Source organism: Scomber japonicus, chromosome 22 (genome assembly GCF_027409825.1).
Source record: "Scomber japonicus isolate fScoJap1 chromosome 22, fScoJap1.pri, whole genome shotgun sequence".
NCBI classification, from domain to species: Eukaryota; Metazoa; Chordata; class Actinopteri; order Scombriformes; family Scombridae; genus Scomber; species Scomber japonicus.
Window position 1 is genome coordinate 25,320,016 of NC_070599.1, and position 22,914 is coordinate 25,342,929.

Genomic DNA, 22,914 nt, shown 5'->3' on the forward strand with positions numbered 1-22,914 from the left:
TTGACATAAGATGTATTCTGTACTTACCTGTTCCACACCACAAGGGGGTGTTATCAATTTGATATTATTGGTGACGTCACACCCCCTATATATATGAATGTTCTGGACTTGATCATTCTCTTGCCTGACTCTCTGTCTGTCCTGCTGATGGAAGAGCAGTTTATTTGTTTTCTATAAAATAAATATGCCCTGAGGCTGAAGAGGGAAATCGCCTGGTCTACTTCTGTGTTGTAACTGTTGGACTCCTGCTGTGTGTTAGTAGTACTCCTGCTAACACTTGACAAGTATTAAAGCCAATTAATTTTTTTCAGCTGTTGTAAAAATTGAAATTAAAGCAAAGAAAATGTCAAGAATTCAAGAAAAAGCAAAATGAAGTGTAATTTTGAAAAAGCAAACTTCAATGATATTTTGTTATAGCAGTGGTAGGATGTAAAAAAGTACTCATATACTGAGACACAGAGGGAAGAGCTTCAGTCAGTGGAGACAGAGAGAGATGACATTTGACAAACAGGAAAAATTACTGAGAGAAAAAGAAAAGTTGGTGAGAAAGAAGCGGAAACTTGATGAGTCAAAGAAAGATAATGCAGGTCACAAGCAGAAGAAAATAGACATTCAACTGTGAAGTTGTTACTTGTTTGACATTAACTGAGTTTTAAACTTTTTAAAAACATTTTTCAATAGGTAAATGTCAAGATGTCATTGTGATACATACATGTTATTATTATTATTATCCAAAATATTTTTCTTCTGTTCAGCACTGTGGTCCACTGTGGTTGTTTTAAAGTGCTAAACAAATAAAGTTGGATTGGACTGGATTAAATCATCATTATTTGATGATGAGCAGTTCAGTTTTAACAACTTTCACCGTAATGATATAACCCACTCGTCTGTCTGAAGTTTTGTTTTTGATATGTGTTATCTTGATATGTAAAACTTGATACTGGCTGTGTCCTGGTCGCCTTCTGATTAAGATGCATGCCACATAGCTGCAACATCTGTGTTTCAGTTCCTGTACTGAAGTTGAACTCATGGCCTGTGTGGATTTACCTAAGTGATCTTGTGGTGTGAAGTCTCTCATGTGACTGGGCCTCAAAGTGAGCATGTGTAATATGTCAGTGGTATACTGTATAGCGCTATACGTGTGTTTAAACTTGGTGCTTCTGCTTCAGCTCAAACCGATGTAACAGCATCATGTTTCAACCACAGTGGGTGTATTTAAAATCAGCAGCAGCAGCTCTGTTCTTGTGAACAGCATCTCCAGACGTGTGAACAGACAGCAAGGTGGTTTAACTGTCTCACCTGAATAAACCACTCGTTTTTAAAAACAGACACTGATGATGCAACTGAGTATAAAACCCAACATAAACCACAATGACCTTTTAAAAAATGCTACAGAAGGTCAAATACCAGTGACTATGAATGTTTGCAGTGTCTGCTTTTAATGATTTCTGATAAACTCTACATAATGAATTTACTGTACAGAGTCAAGATTAAGCTCACTTTATTTGTCTGTTTCTGTTCTTGTAGCATTAAAAGTAAAACGTTCTTATTGAATGACATAGACACATACATATATAGAAACATGTATGAACCATTAACTTGTCACAACAGATACAACATAAGAATAGCCTAATGAGAAACTTACACAGACCCTTCTTTTAGAGTAGATTCTCCTTTTCAGTTTAAATATAGTTGCTGTTAAAAGGTCTGTTCACATAGAAAAATGTGTCTCACTTAGCAGAACAAAAATGATAAAACAGGTAATATACTATGTGCTGGAGAATATTACATTTTGTCCCTAAGCTTCACTATAAACTTTACTGATTTTCTGTGAATGCACTGCTGATATTTTCCTATAAAATCATTCAACCAATAAGAGCCTGAAAAGGTTTGTAGAATGTTCATGACCAGAACATTTATGGTGAAACATGCATATAGGAATATTGATAATGGAGAGACTAAAAACTAAACTAAAAGTATCAGTCAAATTCTGAAGTCACTGAGCTATTGGATCATCACTGATTTGAGAACAGGCAGTAAATGCAGAAGTAGAGCAACAGACTGTCCTCAGTCCTTCAGTTAGGTGTCAGTGGCCTGTAAAACACACATCATAGACAAACAATTAGTAACCAATATTTGACCCAATTTATATTAAGGTCTGTCAAAAAGGGAAAATTGGAGGGACGTAAATTGACAGAGTTTACATGACTTCTCTCAGTGAGACTTGAAACATGCATGAATATAGTATGCGGGTAGATCATCATGTCAATATACAGCAAGGACAGTTGTACAATGAGTTATGGGATAACAGTGTAATGTTCATCGGTAAATATACAAGTAACAGCATTGTCTAGTTGAGTGTTTCTTGTCCTATTCTCTCCTGTGTTAGTGATGAGCGCTATACTTGCCTTGCCTTACTTAACATGGGGTTGTAACTTGAATGAGTGGAAGAACATGAACTGCAATTTTTAGAGGAAGAGATGCCATATCAGCCTCAGACTCACCTGTAGACGACTACAGAATAGAAAATCCTCTCTTCTGGTGACAGTGACTTGATGTCTGCTCTGGACACGTCTGGTTCTGTTTGGGAAAAACACATGGTATTCAAACGCTTGTGATTTTCTGTTAACTTGTGAAGCATTGAAACTTTTCTTTACATTACTTTTGGCATTTCCATGATGCCTTTTTATGTATCTGTTACCGTTACCGTCCTCTTCCGCTTATCCGTGGTTGGGTCGCGGGGGCAGCAGCCCAAGCAGGGAAGCCCAGACTTCATTCTCCCCAGCCACTTTGTCCAGCTCTGCCCAGGGGATCCCGATGCGTTCCCAGGCCAGCCGAAAAAGACATAGTCTCTCCAGCGTGTCCTGGGTCTTCCCCGGGGTCTCCTACTGGTGGGACGTGCCCTGAACACCTCACCAGGGAGGCGTCCGGGAGGCATCCTAATTAGATGCCCGAACCACCTCATCTGGCTCCTCTCGACATGAAGGAGCAGCGGGTCTACTCCAAGCTCCCTCCGGATGACTGAGCTTTTCACCCTATCTTTAAGGGAGAGCCCAGCCACCCTACGGAGGAAGTTAATTTCTGCCACTTGTACCCATGATCTTGTTCTTTCGGTCACTACCCAAAGCTCATGACCATACGGTCATTTCCAGTTGAGGACCATGGACTTGGATTTGGAGGTGCTGATTCTCATCCCGGCCGCTTCACACTCGGCTGCGAACCGACCCAGTGAGAGTTGGAGGTCACGGTCTGATGAAGTCAACAGGACCACGTCATTTGCAAAAAGCAGTGACCCAATCCTGAGGTCACCAAACCGGACCCCCTCCACACCCTGGCTGCACCTAGAAATCCTGTCCATAAAGATTATGAACAGGAACGGTGACAAAGGGCAGCCCTGGCAGAGTCCAACCCTCAGTGGAAACAAGTCTGACTTATTACTGGCAATTCGGACCAAGCTCTGACACCGGTCATACAGGGAACGGACGACCCGTATCAGGGGATCCGGTACCCCGTATTCCCAGAGAACCCCCCACAGGACTGCCCGAGGGACACGGTCGAATGCCTTCTCCAAGTCTACAAAACACATGTGGACAACTCCCATGCACCCTCAAGGATCCTGCAGAGGGTGTAGAGCTGGTTCACAGTTCCATGGCCTGGACAAAAACCACACTGCTCCTCCTAAATCCGAGGTTCGACTATACGACGGACCCTCCTCCCCAGCACCCCCAAATAGACCATACCAGGGAGGCTGAGGAGTGTGATCCCCCTATAGTTGGAGCACACCCTCTGGTCTCCCTTCTTAGAAAGAGTTTCGGGGATTTGCCGCCACGACAGGAAATGATCACCTTGCGGCCACAGCTCCGGTCAGCCACCTTAACAATGGAGGCACGGAACATGGCCCACTCGGACTCAATATCTTCCGTCTCCCCCGGTATATGGTCGAAGCTCCCGGAGGTGGGAGTTGAAACTCTCTCTGACAGGAGACTCTGCCAGACGTTTCCAGTAGACCCTCACAATACGTTTGGGTCTGCCAGGTCTGACCAGCATCCTCCCCCACAATCGTAGCCAACTCACCACCAGGTTGTGATCAGTTGACAGCTCCGCCCCTCTCTTCACCCGAGTGTCCAAGACATGCGGCCACAAGTCCGACGACACGACTACAAAGTCAATCATTGAACTGCGGCCTAGGTTGTCCTGGTGCCAAGTGCACATATGGACACCCTTATGCTTGAACATGGTGTTCGTTATGGACAATTTTTATGCATCATTTTTTAAAATTTGGTGCTGGAAGTTCAAGGTGTTGTAACATCTTTGATGTTACATCCCTCACCGGGATGAGGACTCAAAAGCAAGCCTCAATAAGGCAGAAAGAGGTAAACATTCCTTACTTAAGTAGTCTATGAGAAGCAACCAGTCAGTAAGGGGAAACATAAAAAAGGTAAGAATCGGAAGAGGTCGGTTACAGGAATGACTGTTGGAATGTGATGACTAAGCAATACATAACATAATCAGGCAAAGTGATAAAGGAATGGGATGGAAAAGTGTTTAGGAGCAACAGACAGCAAAACAGAGGAGGAAGTGGCTGGATGTGGAGTGACATCAGAATTTGTGATAGAAAAATGGCATGAATGGAGGAATAAATGACATTAATACTAATAAACTTATCAGAAACCAGCCAATGTGACTGTCGTGAATATTTTCAAAGGTGCAAAAAAATAATGATGATGCAAGCAGCAGCAAGCAATTTTATACTGCTGTAGATTATTTTAAACTGTGTGTGTGTCTGTAGATGGCTAAATAAACGTATTGATGGGCCTTTTGTGTCAGTGTGTGGTTTTCTCATACGGTTTATAACTGAGTGGATCAAATTATCACCTGCATCTACTTTAATGGGGACACTAGCTTCGTCAGAAATGCTAGATATGCTAGTCTACTATAGTATAATAGTGGGTCACCACCTACAAACACCAATGTAGGAAGAGAAAGCAGCTGACTTAATTTATTTTTCTTTAATGTTGTTTTTACTTAATTAGCATCTATATAACTTTTAAAAACTTTTTTTGAAACATTGTGTTTTTGTACCTGTGTCTTTCCTACAGAGAAGCAGTCCCACCAGCCTTGGCAGCAGAGCCACCAATAAAGCACTGACAACGATCCACAGAGGGGTGAGGAGGTGAGGGGAATCCCTGTGGGGACTGTCGGTGGTCTTTTCATCATGTGCTGGAAAGAAGATATGTGGTTGTTTTATTTTAACAACATGTTTCACATCTTGAACTTGGAGAGAAATACACACACACACACAAAAGAACAAATTATATTTACTTTGTTTTGAAATTTTTAGCCAACTCTCCGGTGATTCTCCAGCTCCAGAGATGCTGCACTTGTAGAGTCCTTCATCAGACATGGAAACATTTTGGATGATCAGGTTGTCCATGTACTGGGTGCCGAGAGAGTAACCATCTTTGTAGAAATCCGCTATGTGTTTTGACTGAGTTCTGTTGTTTTTACAATAAAGAGTCACATCTTCTCCCTCAAACACAGGACGGGCAGGGCTCTCCAGGATCACAGAACCAGCTGAAAAATATATTTAATGTTATTATACTGTAATTATATTAAATATTATACTGTTATTTCAATATGTCATGCACTGCTGCTATGCATGTTGTGTCAAAATGTTAAAGCAAATACAGCATTATATAGATAAATGCTGGAGGAGGGCAGGGATTGGTAGGCTGCTCTTCACAGAAAAAATGATAGAACCAGTTAAAGTTTATTCCATTGTGTTACTTTTGAAACATTTGCTGAAATAGAAATTTAAATTTGAACATTGTCATATATTTCTAATAAAAGCAGGAATAAAGTATTTTGTTATTTTGGTCCCACCTCTTTCTTCCTTTCATCCCAACTGAGTAACAAAAAGTAACAATGCGCTATTCACATTCAAAGTCAAATTATACTGAAGTCGTACGACATTTGTACAAAATGTACTAATTAATAAAATTAGTTTTCTGTAAAATGTATCTTTTAAAATTACGTTAATCTGTTTTCATACTAGCTCTCCTATAGTAGCAGTATTATTACCACAAATTAGTTTTAAGTCTATCATTAAAACTTTTTCCAAAATGATAATTTGAGATTAATGTGTCAAATATTTGTGAATAGATTTTTTTGATAAACCTACCAGTGACAGAGATATACACAGCATCACTTTTTCGTCCCTCTTCATCTTCACACCAGTACTCTCCACTGTGTCTTTTAAAGATAAGATAAATGGTGCAGGATGGAGCTGATGTGTGGCAGTCAGAGGAGTTTGACAGAGTGGTTTTGTTTTCCTTTGTCATTACTCTCCATCCACTGGACTCATCTTTGTCCTCACAGTGAACAGAGACAGTCTCATATTCAAAGAACTGCAGTCTGTCAGGAACAATACGAGGAAAAGCTGCATCTGAGACACAGAGAAAGAAAGCAATTAAATTGTTATCCAATTAACCATTTACAAAACTAGATATACACTATATGTTTGAATTGTTATCACAATGAAATGTTACTATAACTGCATTGTACTCTGTTACAAGAGCAAAAACAGCAGGTACAGAAACTAAAAAGTTAAGTAATATCTATATAAACTATAAAACCTAAACCTCCCAAACTAAACAGAATAAAATAAAATAAAATATAACACCATGTTAGGACAATCTAAACTAGGCTAAAGCATCTAAGCTAGGCTATTTATCTTTTAGCATAAAAAATGTATCTGGTGTCGTTTAGCTAGAGCCTCACTTTTAATGTGGTACAACACACTCGGTTTTCTTTTATATTTTTTAATTCCAGAAATTAGTTTGGAAAAAGTATGTGAATTAGCTTTAACTGCTCTCTGGCTTACATTAACTAGCTGGAATGCAGTCCATGCAATTTGTTTTTTTGGTTTTTTTACCTGCTTTTTAAATCCTGATCATTTTACATACCTAAGATTACATATTTCTTCTGTGTAATGTTTTATATGATACAAAAAATTGTATCACTTCTGACATGAGTTAATTATTTCATCTAGCCTAATGATGCATACATTTGCATATAGTGTGGCAGTACAGGGTATACAATATATAGCATATCATACAACATAGTATTATATATATATTCCCAAATAGTGAATGGTGCTACACACAATGTGTAAATTCAAGTTATAACTAACCCAATATTGAATATCTAAAATACAGAACAAGATGAGTAAACCTCATCATCAATGTTTATTTGATGTAGGTCAACTATTTAATCCATTTTCTACATAGTATCTTAGTTTACATATTCTCATAGTATTTTCCTCAGTGGCACCAATTCATGGATAATACTAAATGAAAATTTCTTCATTTCTTTGTGTTTATCTTTCAAAAAGGATGTTAACTCTGGGAAAGACCAGCTGTTAAGACAATTAGCAAAGATATCACCAGACAATGGTTGGGATGTTGGCCCCACAGCTAAGTATGAATACCCAACTTACCGGCTTTCAGAACAAAGGAACCTTGCTGAACTTGTGCAATCAGTAGGAGCAACACATCCAACACTAGAGAGACAAATGAAAGCAGCTGGTATAATATATGCTGGCTGTACAAGTTAATAGAGGGAAGGTTGACAGACAGACTCAGTACTCACACAGTCTGATGCAGAGAGCTGTAACATCCATGATGTCTTGCTGCGGACTGTCTGAGAATCAGACTGACATGCAACTAAAACACAATGTAGGTCAGAACCTCCTCTTCCTGTTTGAAGTATTTCTGGTGTTGATGCTGCAGCAGCTCTGACTCTACAAATATCTATGAGAAGCTTGACCTGCTAAATTGGAAACCCACAGGTTTACTCTCCATAATAAGACAGTATGTGTGTTCAACAGAGAAAACAAAGGTTATGACATTTTAATCCTAGTTCTATAAGCATATGCAGAGCCCTCCACAGGAATCTATAGGTAATGCCCCTCTAATAAAGTGGCAGTGACTAACAGCGCTCATCCCTGGGACCTGTAACATGTGATTACACTTAGAAGGTCCACAAGTACTAACACACATGCCAAGGAAGGCACAGTTTGTGGTCTTCTGACCCCGTTTAAGGTGCGCAAAGACAGATCTCTATCTGTAGCCTTCTGTAGGATGAAATGGCAGCAGCAGCAACAGCTGGATGAAAATAGTCATATCAGGTAGAGAGCATGATGTGTGCACCTCACCGCACACCAGAACTGAAAAACAGACCATTTTGTGATGCCGTATTAGAGTGGGAAGTCCACCTTTGCATGAGAACAACTGTAAGTTAATGACAGTTATAACATAAAACTTTTCACATTATAACATGATACTGATCCTTTCATTATTTTTCTGACGTGGTAACAATAGCTTCCATTATTTATTTTTCATATATTTGCCAGGATCATTTTTCAAATGTATGTTGTAATACATTTTTTGGCCACAAGAGACTGAAGTGCACCTCTACATGTTATAAAAAAAAATAATAATAATAATACATGATTTATATAGCGCCTTTCACAAACCCAAGGATGCTTTACAATAAATAGAATTAAACTATAACTTCACATTCAGGAGGCAAGAACTGATGAATTAAGGCAAGCTTGTGGGGCCTGTTTCAGGAAGCAAGAGGGATGACCTGCAGCAAAAGTCCCTCACTGGAATCAAACCAGCGGGACTGTCATTATGAGACATGCGCATTAACCACAAAGACCCTTCAAGTATTGCATTTCTGATGTTTCTGACAGCCCAACAGACAGTTGCCTTGGAAACATGCTCAGCATCAGCGATGTTACATATAAAACTGCCATTAGCAACACAAAGAACTTGTTCTGAACTGAGAGCATGTCGCCGATGTGTCGTACAGACGATGCGAGGGCTGAGAATATTGTTCAGATAAACGATTGATTGTACAGAAAAATGGAAACACACAAACAGAACATGATCAGAGATAAAACATCCCAGCAGGTCTGATAACGCTCTGACAGAAATTTGTGCTTCGTATTTGTGCTTAAATATTAACTGGCTCTTTAAGAAAAGGACACACCATATGTGACAGCTCTTCCAGTCTGTAGGCTTCAACTAAAAAGGAGGAGAAACTCGGGGTTAGATGAAGAAAACCTGTCAGTGAGCAGGTTAGTTTCACTGAGTATGTTTCCATGGTGACTGACTCAGAGTTAAGCTGACCCTGCTTTCTGAAACCCCTGGTGCTGCTGCAGCAAAATAGTTTTGTAGCAACTCTGGAAGCAACGTGGTAAAAGGAGGGCACCTATCTATCTATCTATCTATCTATCTATCTATCTATCTATCTATCTATCTATCTATCTATCTATCTATATCATTAGGAATAATAACTATATTAAACTGACAAATCAAAATGTTTAAAAAAAGGCTTATTCTGTATCGTATTTGTATAGCTCATCATAAAATGACCCAAATGATCCTACTCTCTTTGCAAGAGTCCAAATATCCCTCATAGGGTTGTTTTTTGCTCATTGTTGTTAGTAAAACACAGCTGTTGGTTAGCCATGAACAATATGTTAGCATTGGTATTTTACTAGAAATGTACCAGAAACACAAAGTACAGTTTTAACATCTTTAACATTTGTTTTCTACTTGAAGAATAAGTAAAAAGCAAATAAAAAAGGTCTGGCATAAGTGCTCCTGTGCATATTTGCCTCAGGGCAGCTGCTGCTTTGCCCTATTGCTATTTTGGTTTTGGATGTGATCCACTGTAAATATAAAACATTTGATTAGTGAAGCTACACTTGACTTCAAATATTTACAGTAATCTTACTCATACTTTCTCTGTAATACTTTCCATTAAGTTCTCAAGACCTAGATGATCCCTGCCTGTCACAGTGTACTCAACAAACATCCTCACAACCTGAGGATCATATTGTCTGGTTATTTTAATAACAGAGACCTGACCTTCCACTCATGTAATGGAGAATGGGAAGACAATAAAACAATAATAAAATTTAAAATACTTCACAAGCTACTGTGGAAAATTGCTCTTTACAGTTTTGGTGCTGCTTCCAACTGCACTTTACAAGGAAGGACTGTTTTTCACCCTTCCAGTCCGACGATTCTCAAGGCCTTCAATGATGTCCAGCCTGTAAGTTAAGACAATCATTTTTAATATCCTGCTCCAAAGTGGTATTTACTGTTATGCTAATCTCAGTTTTCAGGTTCAGATATAACAAGGACCTGTATTGGATTAATAAAGTTTACTTGTACTCTACAGAGAAAATGATCTGGTCTTGCCCCACATGTGTTGCTCATGATGTTGCAACATATTTGGAGTTGAACCTGTTGTTACAATTTAAGATTTTTTTTTTGCTTTTCCCCCCACAGAGTGGAACTAACTATCCAAAATAATGCACACTGCTGTCCTTGAAAAAGTGTCCCTTTTCTTCCAGATGTAGTCTTGAGTTGGCCCATCACTGCATTGGACTGCATAGTGTAGACACGTCCTGCTTGGGCTACCGCAGACAGGCTAGACAGGCCTTAGATCCTTCTTCTTTTCATGATTTAATTTGTTGTTTAAGCTGTGGCAATAAACTGCTTTTCACCTCTGATTCTTGGTGCGACATGCTGTGACTGTCAGGGATTCTGGTACAGTAGGTAGTCATTTTAGTTTTATATTAAGGCAGTGCTGCTGTGTGTTTTACCCCCTGCTCCCACATATTGAACCTTCTGTATGGGTGTGGTGCAAAAACATACATTTGCTGCATGTTTTCACCAAGCAGAAGCCTGATGGTTCACAAAATAAAACTAGGGCCACTGGAACAAGGTCAATTGACCTTCACAGTGACATTATATCGTTGACTGGCCCCCATATCTTAATCTGCCACTGATCTCCATCACCACAGAAGCTGAACATGCAACTCCTTACCAAACAAGGCCATCACAATGTTATGGTTAAATTTGATGAATGGAAAACACACTGTAAAGACAATAAGTAAAACTGAAAAACTGGTGAAATTCTACAACTATTGTTTGTGTCATGAATAACCCTAACCCTAACCCGAACTAGATATGGGACCCATTCAATGGTATCAAGAGCCTGAAGTGTTTTGGCTGGACGGTGAGGGAAACTTTTTCTCTGCTGAACCTACAGACACAGTCAGAGGTCCTGATGGTCTCTATACTGTCAGCAGCAGAGTGATTGTGGAGAAGAGACGCAGCAATAACTTCACCTGTAGAGTCCAGAACAACATCAACCAGATCAGGGAAACACACACTGTCACATGAAACCAAAAAATCAGCTTCCAGCAATAAAGAAGTTACTCAGATGTTATTCATAGCTGAAGATCATTAGTAGAGTCTTTTGTTTGCTGCACTGGGGATAAAATAATTTAATGGGTGGCTCGGGAGGCAGAGTAGGTAATCCATTCCCAGCTCCTCCAGTCCACATGTCGAAGTGTAGTTGGTCCTGATGAGCAGGTTTGCACCTTGAGTGACAGCCCCTCTGTCATCTGTGCATGAATGGGTGAATGTGACATGTATTGTAAGTGTTTGAGTGGTTGAAAGACTACAAAGGCACTATATAAATGCAGAGTTTAAATTTAATCGTGCAGTTCTTTTCAAATGTTACTGACCGCATGGATCAAATTTTGATGATAAAATCACATATTTATTCACAGTTTTACAGCCATTATATTAAGTATATATATATATTTGTCTAGTTTTGTTTAGTTTTGTCTAGTTTTGTTTTGTCTAGTTTTGTTTAGTTTTGTCTAGTTTTTGGGTACTTGCTGAATAAATTTGAGGCCTGTGAATCAGAGTATTATCATTAACATACTGTAAGTTTAGAGCTTGTACATTACTCTTTATCTTGTTGTACTGAGCACACATTGTACTGGGGGCTTCAGAAGTCTGGCTTTATGTTGACTGACACTTTTGCTCCACTGGGTGCTGTTCATTGCTGTTCTGGAGTACAGTCAAGTCAACAGTTCTAAGATATATAATGGTTGTTGTAGAAGATGACTGACTTTATGTCCTGTCCAAGAGTATCTGTCATAAACAGCAAAGAACACAAACACTAGTCATAACGTAATTCAGAGACACTGACAAATATCAAATTAGAATACGAGTCGCTATGGGTACTTTCATAACTTTCAAAGTCAGCAGATTTAAAGCCAAAAGCACAGGTAATAGTTATAAAAACATCTCTAGTGTCCCTCAACAACAGCTCTACTGAAGACAATTCTAGCTGTCTCTCATTTAAGCAGCAAACGTCGATGGAAGCTCATTTTTGACCTGTGTGCCTCTGAGTCTCACCTGCATTGACCTGAGTCTCACCTGCTTGTGATTTGCTGCTTGTGAATAGGTGCGAATTATTTAAAATACCTAAAGGATATGTAACCTACTAACATCTATGTATTAGTATGTACTGCACTAAAACACCATAAGTATAAAATATGAGTGTAAATTGGAAAGACTTATAATGTAAAAGGCTGTAATTTAAACGAATACCCTTAGATCAGTGATACCCAACCGGGGGAACGCAATAATTCCTAGGGGGCGCCAAAGATCCACTTTTGATTTGCAGGCTGCTGCTTGATAGTCAATCTTTGTAATCTATGATCAGACTCAGAGTTAGTTCTTCTTTCTTATAACACCTGACACATTTCTGAACTGATCATTAAATAGAGAGTAATAAACATACACACACACACACACACAAACACACACACACACACACACACACACACACACACACACACACACACACACACACACACTCACACAGCACAGCACAAAAGTAGAAGTTTTTTGTTTCGCTTTTTTTTTCTGTTCTTTTTATAACAATGTATTGTGTCTCTAATAAATTACTATTACTGCATATTTACTGACAATATAATGATTGCTTATAATTTGGATGTTTGCTAATCAGATAAAAAAACAGTTTGAGTATTTAGACAAATATTGAATATAGTGTTGCACTCTGTTTTACAAAATATTTTGGTCCATTTATTTTTTTCAATTTCCTTCTCACAGTTTTGGTGAAGACAAAATTTAGCAGCCGTTTATTCAAAAAGTATTCATTTTTATTTATACTACAGTAGACTACAATATCACATGCAAAGATTATGAATTCAACCAATGTTACTCTAAAAACTTGACATTAAAGACATCTAAGGAAATTCATATGAAAAACAGAAACAATTTATTTAGTTAAAAAGAAAATTAAAAACAAAACATTTTCGTATTTGAGTTCATTACAATCACAACATTTAAATTTTTAATATCACTTTTTTGCATGTATATCCAATCATATATATTGTATGTGGTGTATTTTCGCTCCAATGTTAGCTTACAAATAGAGTTTTGAGCAAGTTGAGAAAACTATGTACAGTCATATCTTTAGAGCTCTATTGGATGCATTTTATCACAGACAACACAAATTCAAATAAACACTTGTCATATTGTAAATGTGTGTTACACAGAAATTAAACATCATGAGACTTCTAATCAAAGAAAAATGCAAAAAAAAATCATCACGTCTTTACAATATTAAAAAAGTGAGCATAAAAACAACATAAAACATTATTAGAAAACGTTATTCAAGGTTTTATGTAATTCTTTGTTTTATAAATGATTGCTTTTTGTTTTTTCTAACAATCTTCCTTATATAAACATTTTATCAGTTATGTTTCAGGAAGAGGTTTATAAACACCAACTGTGTCAGGGTGAAGGATACTTAATCATCTTACACATTTCAACTGTTGCTAGTTTTCCATCCAAATTTGAATCTAATTTCCACAATATCAGCAAAAGAAAATTGGAGTTATTTGGAGTTGGTGCATTGGGATAAACCACAGATGGCACTAATTTTTCAGTCGATGCCTTAAAATCATTGTGGAAAGGAACACAGCCAGATAATGTCATTAAAAGAGGGGAAGTCAAAACTCAAACAATGAAAAAACATGTGGACCTTTGTTTGTTCCATGTATTAATTTGAGAAACGTTACAGTCTCATCATCAGTCCACACAGATCTCATGTTTTCTTCAAAATCACTATATTTGTTTAGATTACACTTTGTCACACTTTTAAGGGCAAATGAAAATGTGAGTGAAAACAGGTGGATGAAAACGGATCTTGTGATAGTGTTAAAAGACTTAATATTTGCTAATTCTTGAATCAATAAGCATATGTTAAGACTGAGTAAATCGATCAAGTGTTAAAGGATTTGTTTTGTTGTTCTACTTTCTAGGTTTCTTCTGAATCTCCTCTCTTTGTCTTTTGATCTTATCCAATTGTTCATTAATTTCCTCCATGTTGTTCTCTATTTGCGTTTTCTTGTCTGTCACTCTATTAAACTCAACATCTGCCTTCATTTGTTTTTCATTATTTAATATCAGCTCCTGTTGTATTTTTTTTCTCTCATTCAGGTTCCCGTTGACCTGCATGATGATTTCTTTTAGTTTCAAGTATCCTAGTGCTTTGTTTTCTGTTTTGTCTCCCTCCTTCTCTGATATTTCTTTGTCCACTGCTTTAACCTTTTCTTCATTCTCCCTATCCATTTCGTCTGTCTTCTCCACTTGGACAATTATTTGCTTCTTTTGGTTCACCAGTTCCTTCTTTTGTTTCATGAGTTTATCAATCAGCTTCTCCAAGTCATTCTTTTCTTCTTCTTTCTTCTGTAACTGTTTATTAAGTTTATGCTCGAAATCGGAAACTTCTCCCTCCATCAAACCATGATGTTCTGGTTCATTTTTATTCTTCTTGTGCATCTTAACCTCTGTACAGAAACAGAAACAACATTAGACACTGAAGCCAAACAGAAATTCAGTTGACATTCTTTCATTTAAATGAGAGCAAATATTACCTCTATTGGTTTATCATAAATAATACATATTTTTAAATAAAAAGGTAACATGGAGCACAACTTCAGTTTCCTCTACTTGGTAAATCTTGGAAATCCATGATATAAAATGTCATTAGAATATTCTGCAATATTGAGCAATAATCAATGAGTTGGCTTTCATTACTGTTTTGAGATAAACTGCTTCATAATATCATCACCATCTAAGATCTTAAGAATTGAAAATATGTTCATTACCAATTTTGTAGTGTCTCCACTTCCAGATAAAAATGGCAACTGCTAGAATAAACATGACGCAAAACAACACGCTGGTGGTGATACAAGCAGCACAACTGGATGGAGCCATGAAGAAATCCTCTGAAATAAGAAAGAACAATAAGACAGTGTGTTCCATCAGTTGAAACTTTTCATTTTAGAAATAATTCCTACCTGGAACAATAATGTGTGTCTCTCTGGTCTGGTTGATGTTGTGTTGTTGAACTCTACAAGTGAAGTTGTTGCTTTGTCTCTTCTCCACAGTCACTCTGCTGCTGACAGTATAGAGACCATCAGGACCTCTGACTGTCTTTGTAGGTCCAGCAGAGAGGAGGTTTCCCTCACTGTTCAGCCAGAACACATCAGGCTGTGGATACCAGCCTTTAGACTCACACTGTAACACCACTGTAACACCACTAGAGGATCTATCAGTCCCCACTAAGCTGACACCAGGTGAGGAGACAGCCACTGATTATGAGAGAGAAGACATTTCAAACAGAAATCAGTGGATTGTCACATATAAAAGCACATGGTCCATCCTTAGAAAGCTTCCACATTATAAACTAAATTGCAAGGTCAATACTGGCCCATAAGTTACTCCAAACTGCTAAGGATGTTACAAATCATGCTCATAATTACACGTCTTAAACTCAGATTTAAGGTGAGTTCAGGGAAACTATCCTACTTCAGCAGATGAATGTGAAAACAAACTCATTCTCCACAGTTTACATCAAACATTCATGTGAAGTAATAATAAACAAAGCAGATTTCTGAGTGGAGTTGAACTTTACAAACCACAAATGACAAATCCTACTCAGTGTGTGGTGCAGTGCAATTTGGTCCATTTACTTACCAACAAGAAGCTCAACAAAATATTCTTTATCCAGATCTGGAATGTAACATCTGTATGTTCCCTCATCAGAGATTTTCACTTTGGAGAGTTTCAGTGAAATGTCTCCGTGCTTTAGTTTGTCAATGAACAGGGACGTTCTTCCCTTGTAGGCCTTATTTTGATCCACCACAAGTTCCTGACCATTGTGCCACACAAAGACAAATCTGGGATTCAGGTCAGGTTTTGCCCACTCCAGGATAATTGTCGTAGCATCTGCAGGAGGCTCCAGCTGACAGGGCAAAACAACGTCATCACCAACCATTGTCATGATAGACTGAGACTGACCTGGAAAAAAGTTGTTTTATTTAAAATTCTGATCTTAGAACAAAAGTTCACATCTGTAAGTTTAAATATTCATGACTTCTGTTGTGACTTAAGAGTTTTAGAACTACAAGACTTTATTGCAATTATTGTTCTCCTGTGGAATCATCTTCCAGATTCGGTCCGGGGGGCAGACACCCTCTCTACGTTTACGAGAGGCTTAAAACTTTCCTGCTGGCAAGGCTTGTCCTGGACCAGCTCCTACTTTATGCTGCTATAGGCTTAGACTGCAGGTGGACTCCCATGATGCACTGAGCTCCTTTCCCCTCCTACCTCTCTCTATCCATTCATGTGCTATTAATGCATTCACTGACTTAAACTTCCCTCTCTGTTACATGTGAGCTTTCTCATCTCACATGTAACTTGGGGTTGTAGACGTCTGGATGACAGACCAATGGAGACCACACATTCACTGTTGTTGCCCCAACACTGTAGAACAGTATCAAGTCAGCTGAGTTGGTGCCTCTTTTCAAAAAGCTTTTAAAAACACCCTTGTTCATAATATTTTATAATCGCTGCTCCTTGTTGTTTTATTTATTGTATGTTTCATCTATTTTATACTTGATTGTTTTATTGTGTTGTGTGTATGTTATTCTGTTAATATTGCTTGTGTGAAGCACCTTGTAACTTCGGTTTTGAAAGGGGCTTTAGAAATATAACTTCAATGTTGATTTTAAATGTGCTTCTCTCTCCTATCCTTCCTGTCTCTCCTCTTAACAACGTGTTTGTGTTTTGGCACTATATACATAAAGATTGATTGATTGATTGATTGATCAATTGACTATACAGATGCTCAATGATGCAATGCAATGTGCTTTCATAGACCTATGTGCCTGTGTTTCACTTACCTTCACCAAAGTGTGTCAGGAGAATGAAGACAATAATGTGTTTGGAGGTTCTGAGAAGAAATTTAAGACACAGTCCTTCCTTCATGTGAGCCATCCTGGAGTGCTAAAAAATCAGATGCACTTTTAAGAAATATGAATTAGATAGCCCTTGTATTTGAAGTATTATTCATACAGAAAAGTCAAACTGAAAAATTACAAGGAATTGTACAAAGGATGTTTAATTTTATGTTACTAAAACACATTTAACATTTACAGTCAGCAAGATCGTTAAATATTGTCCACTGAAATAGTCTGTGTGCGTACTAACTTCCACATCAAGTGCTCAAGCTGTAAAGACTGATAATTAAACCTTGAGGTGGACGGTCAGTGTGTTAACAGTGTCACGGCTCTTGTCAATTAGATGCCTCAGAGGGTGAATAGATATGCAATAAATGTATAAACTGAAAACACTAAGAAAGCCAAACAGCAGAAATACAACATGAAACAGGACAAAAAAATTCAAATTGATTTGTAACTAATGAAGAATGCGATCAGGAGGGCAATGAGCAATGTCCAGGTGCCGTCAAAAACTGATATGACCTGAGACAGCTGGGTCTACTACTTATCAGCAGAGCTTGCGTATGTTCAAATCTACAGAATGCAACACCAAATGTAATCAATATGTAGATTTTCCTGCATTTAATAAATATAAAATTGCTTTAAAAAAATCTCACCTACCTGTTGAGAGCGGCAAAGTGTCGACTCTTCGGTCAGTAATCTGCGATCAAAGTCCTCAGGAAAAATGATTTGTACTTTGAACAACATAGTAATAAAATTAGCAGTGTTTCCTTTTTTTAAAAATTACAATTTCCCATTTCTATATTATTATCATAATATAAGATTGAAAAATGATTGTATATCATGAATATTAAGTCTCCTCTGAAACACTGACTATAAAGACACAACTTGCACAGGTGTAATGAAGCTTTTAATGCAGACCTTTAAAATAAAGTATAAAATCAAATACAACAGGAAGAGATTTGAATCAGAAGGCATTTGATGTTGGGAGTTGCAGGCTGCTGCTTGCTTTATTATATTGGAGTGAACAACATTCACTGATTAATATTAAATCTTTGTAGTCTGTGATCAGAGTCAGTGTGAGTGCTGTTTCTTTATAACACCTGACACATTTCTGAACTGATCTGATTGACTTTTACATTAAAGAGACGTAATCTTAGTAATCAAGGCCCAGTCTTTAACCAATCAGGGCCATATTTTCCCAAAGTCAGTTAAAAGTTAATCCCACACCATGTTAGCTGTCTGTGGTGATATTTCTGTTTAGACTTTCTGTATGTAAGTGTGAGGCAAACAACACACATAAACCATGAATATATGATACATATAATAATATAGTAATATTCCTTCAGCTTTTTAAGATGTTCTCAGTCTCCTACAAGTGTACTGTAGAAGACACTCGCTATGATCATTGTTCTGTGATCATTCAGTTACTGTGCTATTGGGAAACACCTCTTAAGCTTAAAAAGGTTTTGTAACATGGTTTTTACGATCATATCTAAGATGCTTTTAGAAAATTATTTTTCTTCAAAAGGAAGAAACCAAACAAAGCATTAACATAATAAACAGACTGAACAATAAAAGTAGTATACATTCTTTGGAAAAAGCATTTTAATGTAGAGAATGTTTTAGAAAAGTTCTGTAGTGGATGTATTACAGTAAAATATTACATTACTACCAAAAAAACCAAACATACATTTTCTTACACATTTAATATAAAAACAACCCTGTGGCAACATACTTTTGAGGAGGTTGCAAATAAGTAACAACTTCACACATTAAGGTCTATTTCTTTTTTTATATGTATTATTGTGACCTGCATCTCTACTGGCTCCATCAGTCTCTCCATGTTGAGCAGATGTCTCTCATTATCCTTCTTTGACTGATCAAGTTTCTACTTCTCTCTCTCCGTCTAACTGAAGCTTCTGTTTATTTTCTTCTATCTGCAACTCAGTATTTAAGTACTTTTTAGATCCTACACTTCGTTTTGCCTTTTGTTGAATTTTTGCCGTTGAAACTAATTAATTTGATTTAGTAACAATTACATTTTGCTCTGGTTACATTTGCCTTTTGCTTGTGTATCTCTTCTATCCTATTCAGTTTCATCCTTCCTTTTCATTTTAGCCATCTGAATCTCTATTGGCTCCAACAATTTCTCAATATTCAGCAGATTTCTCTCATGTATTTTTTTAGCCTCGTCCATTTTCCACTGCTCTCTTAATACGTTTTCTTTTTCTTTCAACAAAGCCTCTGGTTTGTCAAATGTCATCTCTCTCTGTGTTATCTCTTTCTCCACTGACTGAAGCTTTGTCTTGTTCTCCTCCATCTTTGCCTCCACCTGCACCAGTTGCTTTTTGAAGTGATCTCTCTGATTTTCCAGTTCGCTATTCAGGTTCTTCAGTGTGGTAACCACCTGTCTCGTGTCTTCCTCTTTGTACTTTATCGCCGTCAACTCTTTTTGAAACATCATTTTATGTTGCTCCAACTCTCGCTCCAACTTTCGCTGCACACCTTATTGTGGAGGAAAAAAAGTAAAATTCAATGGAAATTATACAATAAGTTTAAGTGACATTTTTTGGGGGGAAAGGGAAACGTGAGAAGTGACAAATATTTAAACTTGTAACATGAGAGAAAATTCCATATCTTATCAGATGTTATTGTTAGATAAAATCATTGGACAATGACTTACGTTTCCATTTGTACACAGCAGCAAAGAAAGCTAATTCAGCAATGACACTAATAAGGATAATGTGGTTATACACTGTAGAAATGGATACAGCCAGGTGAGCTGTAATCATAAAACACATAACAACATGGATTCTATTATAACAGGAGCATTTCACTAATAAAAGTGCAACAAATGTTGAATTATTAGAATTTAAAAATGTCATAAACATAAATTTCTTTGTTAAATAAAGGTTTATTAAAACATCATGTTCTGTAATAAATCAAAATGAGTGATTTACAACAGGAAGTTTCTATCATGCAAACCACTAAACACCACAGTAAAACCTAAACAAAAGCTGAGCACAGTATCGTATTACTTTACCTCCACATGTGTGTATAAGGAGAAGAATGAAAACTGCGTCAAGGGGAATTGATCCACTGAAAAAACTGAAGGCAGATTTTAAGAATAGTCCATCCTTTGTGGTTCCTTTCGTGAAATTCTGCAAAATGAAATATACTTGCTGTAATCTCAAAAGAGGATTCATATTATGTCATATTGTATAAACATGTATATTCACTGTTGGATAAAAATCATATTGAATAATCCTTCACAGTGTAGAATAACATTATGTTATTCACTTTTAATCTCTCCTCTTCCTTCTCTTGCTTTCTCCTAATAATTATCTTCATATAGGCTAATTTTTTAGCAAGTTTAAAAGGAAAAAAATATTATATTTTGAAATTAAATTCTTCAATAATTGTTTTAAAAAGCTAAATATCAGATTCTGCTAGTTCTACAATGTATTTTGCAAAAAAAAAGAGGTTCAGTCTTTCATTATGTCAATTTTGTGTGTGACACATTTTCTTTTTTTTCTTCTTGCAGTCTTTTTCTTTCTCTTACCTTTTTAATTTGTGGTTTGAGTTTTTCTGTCTGCCTCTTCACATCCTTCTTCTGTTCCATCAAATCAAGGAGCACATCTGTCCAGTTTTTCTCTGTCTTCTCTGACTGTTTGGGAAGCAGTGAATTTACCTTGTCGTGATTGTCATGATGCATTTTCTCATCATTTTGGTCTGAAATTGAACAGAGCATCATGATGGCAAGACTATAAACCGTGTATTATAAGCAGAAATAAAAGCATTTCAGCAAATAAGTCATTCAAGTGTTTCAAGTACTTTAAGCCAGCAGCATATTCTAATGTTTCTTCAATGACAATCCTCAAATCACCATAAAGAGCTGTGACTCACCTTTCCGTAAGTGAAACAATGAGAGAAACACAAAAGCCTGTAGGACTTTGAAATGCATGACAACGGTGATACAACAGGTACAACAGGATGAAATAAATTCAGCTGGAATGATAAAAAAAAAGCAAATCAACAGAGCAAAAGTCACTTCAGCTCCTCTAGAAAATCATTCATGTTTAAAATTCTTGTATGACAATGTAATGAGTGTAATGTTGTAGGTCTGTAATCTGTTTGCTGCTGCAGATTTTCTTGTTCGCTTTTTAGTTTATTTTTTAAAATGTTGTATATTTGAATTTTTAAAAGCACACATACCTGTTTTGTGTTTCGAAGCTGCCTCGCCTTGGAGACACAGAGGTTGCGCAATCCTCAAATAAAAAAAAGGTACTTTGATCTTGGTCTCCTGTAATCAGGAAAGGTTTGTTCGCGCTCTTTTACAACTTTTACACACTAATAATGTAAACTCAACAGCCACTTCATTCATTCACCTGTGTAACCTAATGCAATCCAATATAACAGCTCTGCCAAGAATTCTGCTTAAAGCATACATATTGATTATTTGTCACTGTTCCACTGTCTCCTCTCTCCCCTCTTCTCTCTTTCTCCCTTTCCAGTTAAAGGGGAGTTTTTCCTTGCTATACTGTCACCGAGTGCTGATGAGTAAATGTTGGTTCTCTTTAAATTAAATGTGATCTATGTGAAAAGTGCCTTGTTGTGATTATATGTATTGAGATTGTGCACATGTGCATGCATGTCGACTCTAGAGATTATCAATAATGAAAATGTAAATTATTTTCTCTCCTATCATGGAACAGTAAAGCTCTGATAGCACATTGTTCATTTAAGTTTCAGAATGAGTTGTTATCAGTTCAACATGACCTTTGAATGTTTATGAGGCAGGTTTAAGAGTAACTAGATATGACAAAAGGCCAACTACCACACCTGTGGAATAACAAGGTACATAGATTCGTACACTGAAGGTTCAGTGTTTGCTGAAAAGACACAATATTAAGTTAAAGGTGCCCTTTGTCACCGATCCTGTTCATAATTTTTATGTAACTGTAATTTTCACCTTTGTTATTACCTATTTAGCAGATTTTTCCTATTTCTGTAAAATTGGTCGCACAGACTTTTGAAATATACATGTCCTTAGGGAGATGTATGCTTTTACTTTTCTGTTACGTATCATGTTTCTATGCCTCATGTGTGCTAAGTCTTTTCTTCTGTATTTTAAAGTGCTAAACAAATAAAGTTGGATTGGATTGGACTTTATAATAGAGAGAAAGTTCATACCTCAAAAACAAAAGTGCTAAAGCTTTCAAACAGACTCGACCCCTTGGTTATCTTAAATGTGCCTCAACTCTGCGACAATGTATAAGTGTACTGTAACTCTATTCCTAGTCTATTTATCCTGTGCTATTAGACGTAATCTTTAACATTTTAATTTAAAATGTTTTATTTTTTTAATTGGCATTTTTGTATTGTTGTTTTTTTCTTATTATTATTAATGCATTACGTAAAAACACTTTCTGTATGAGATGAACAATACAAATCAGCTCACCTTTATTTTTTTTAGAACCCTTAAAATGAAAGCTAGCCTACAGGCAGCAGAGGGCAGAGTGGGGCTACTTTCAGATATTCAGATGTAGACAACAGAGAAATTAGATGACAACATGATCATTTCAGAGTCCTGGGTCCTCAAGGGTTCAATTCTAACCAAATGTCCCCAGAACTGTTCTTATATATATATATATATATATATATATATATATATATATACATATATATATATA

At 37.0% G+C, this 22,914-nt stretch overlaps 1 protein-coding gene across 1 annotated transcript; it reads right to left on the bottom strand.

Annotated features, from left to right (window-relative positions):
• Nucleotides 1-2,075: 2,075 nt before the first annotated feature.
• LOC128383611 (butyrophilin-like protein 1) lies at nucleotides 2,076-16,254 on the bottom strand. The gene is made up of 10 exons (XM_053343206.1): nucleotides 15,954-16,254; nucleotides 15,275-15,568; nucleotides 15,083-15,202; nucleotides 14,424-14,761; nucleotides 9,828-9,897; nucleotides 6,182-6,445; nucleotides 5,347-5,574; nucleotides 5,083-5,220; nucleotides 2,505-2,580; nucleotides 2,076-2,094 (listed from the first exon to the last, which is right to left on the bottom strand). The coding sequence occupies exons 1-10, from the start codon at nucleotides 16,252-16,254 to the stop codon at nucleotides 2,076-2,078; spliced, it is 1,848 nt and encodes a 615-aa protein (XP_053199181.1).
• Between the last annotated feature and the right edge of the window lie 6,660 nt (nucleotides 16,255-22,914).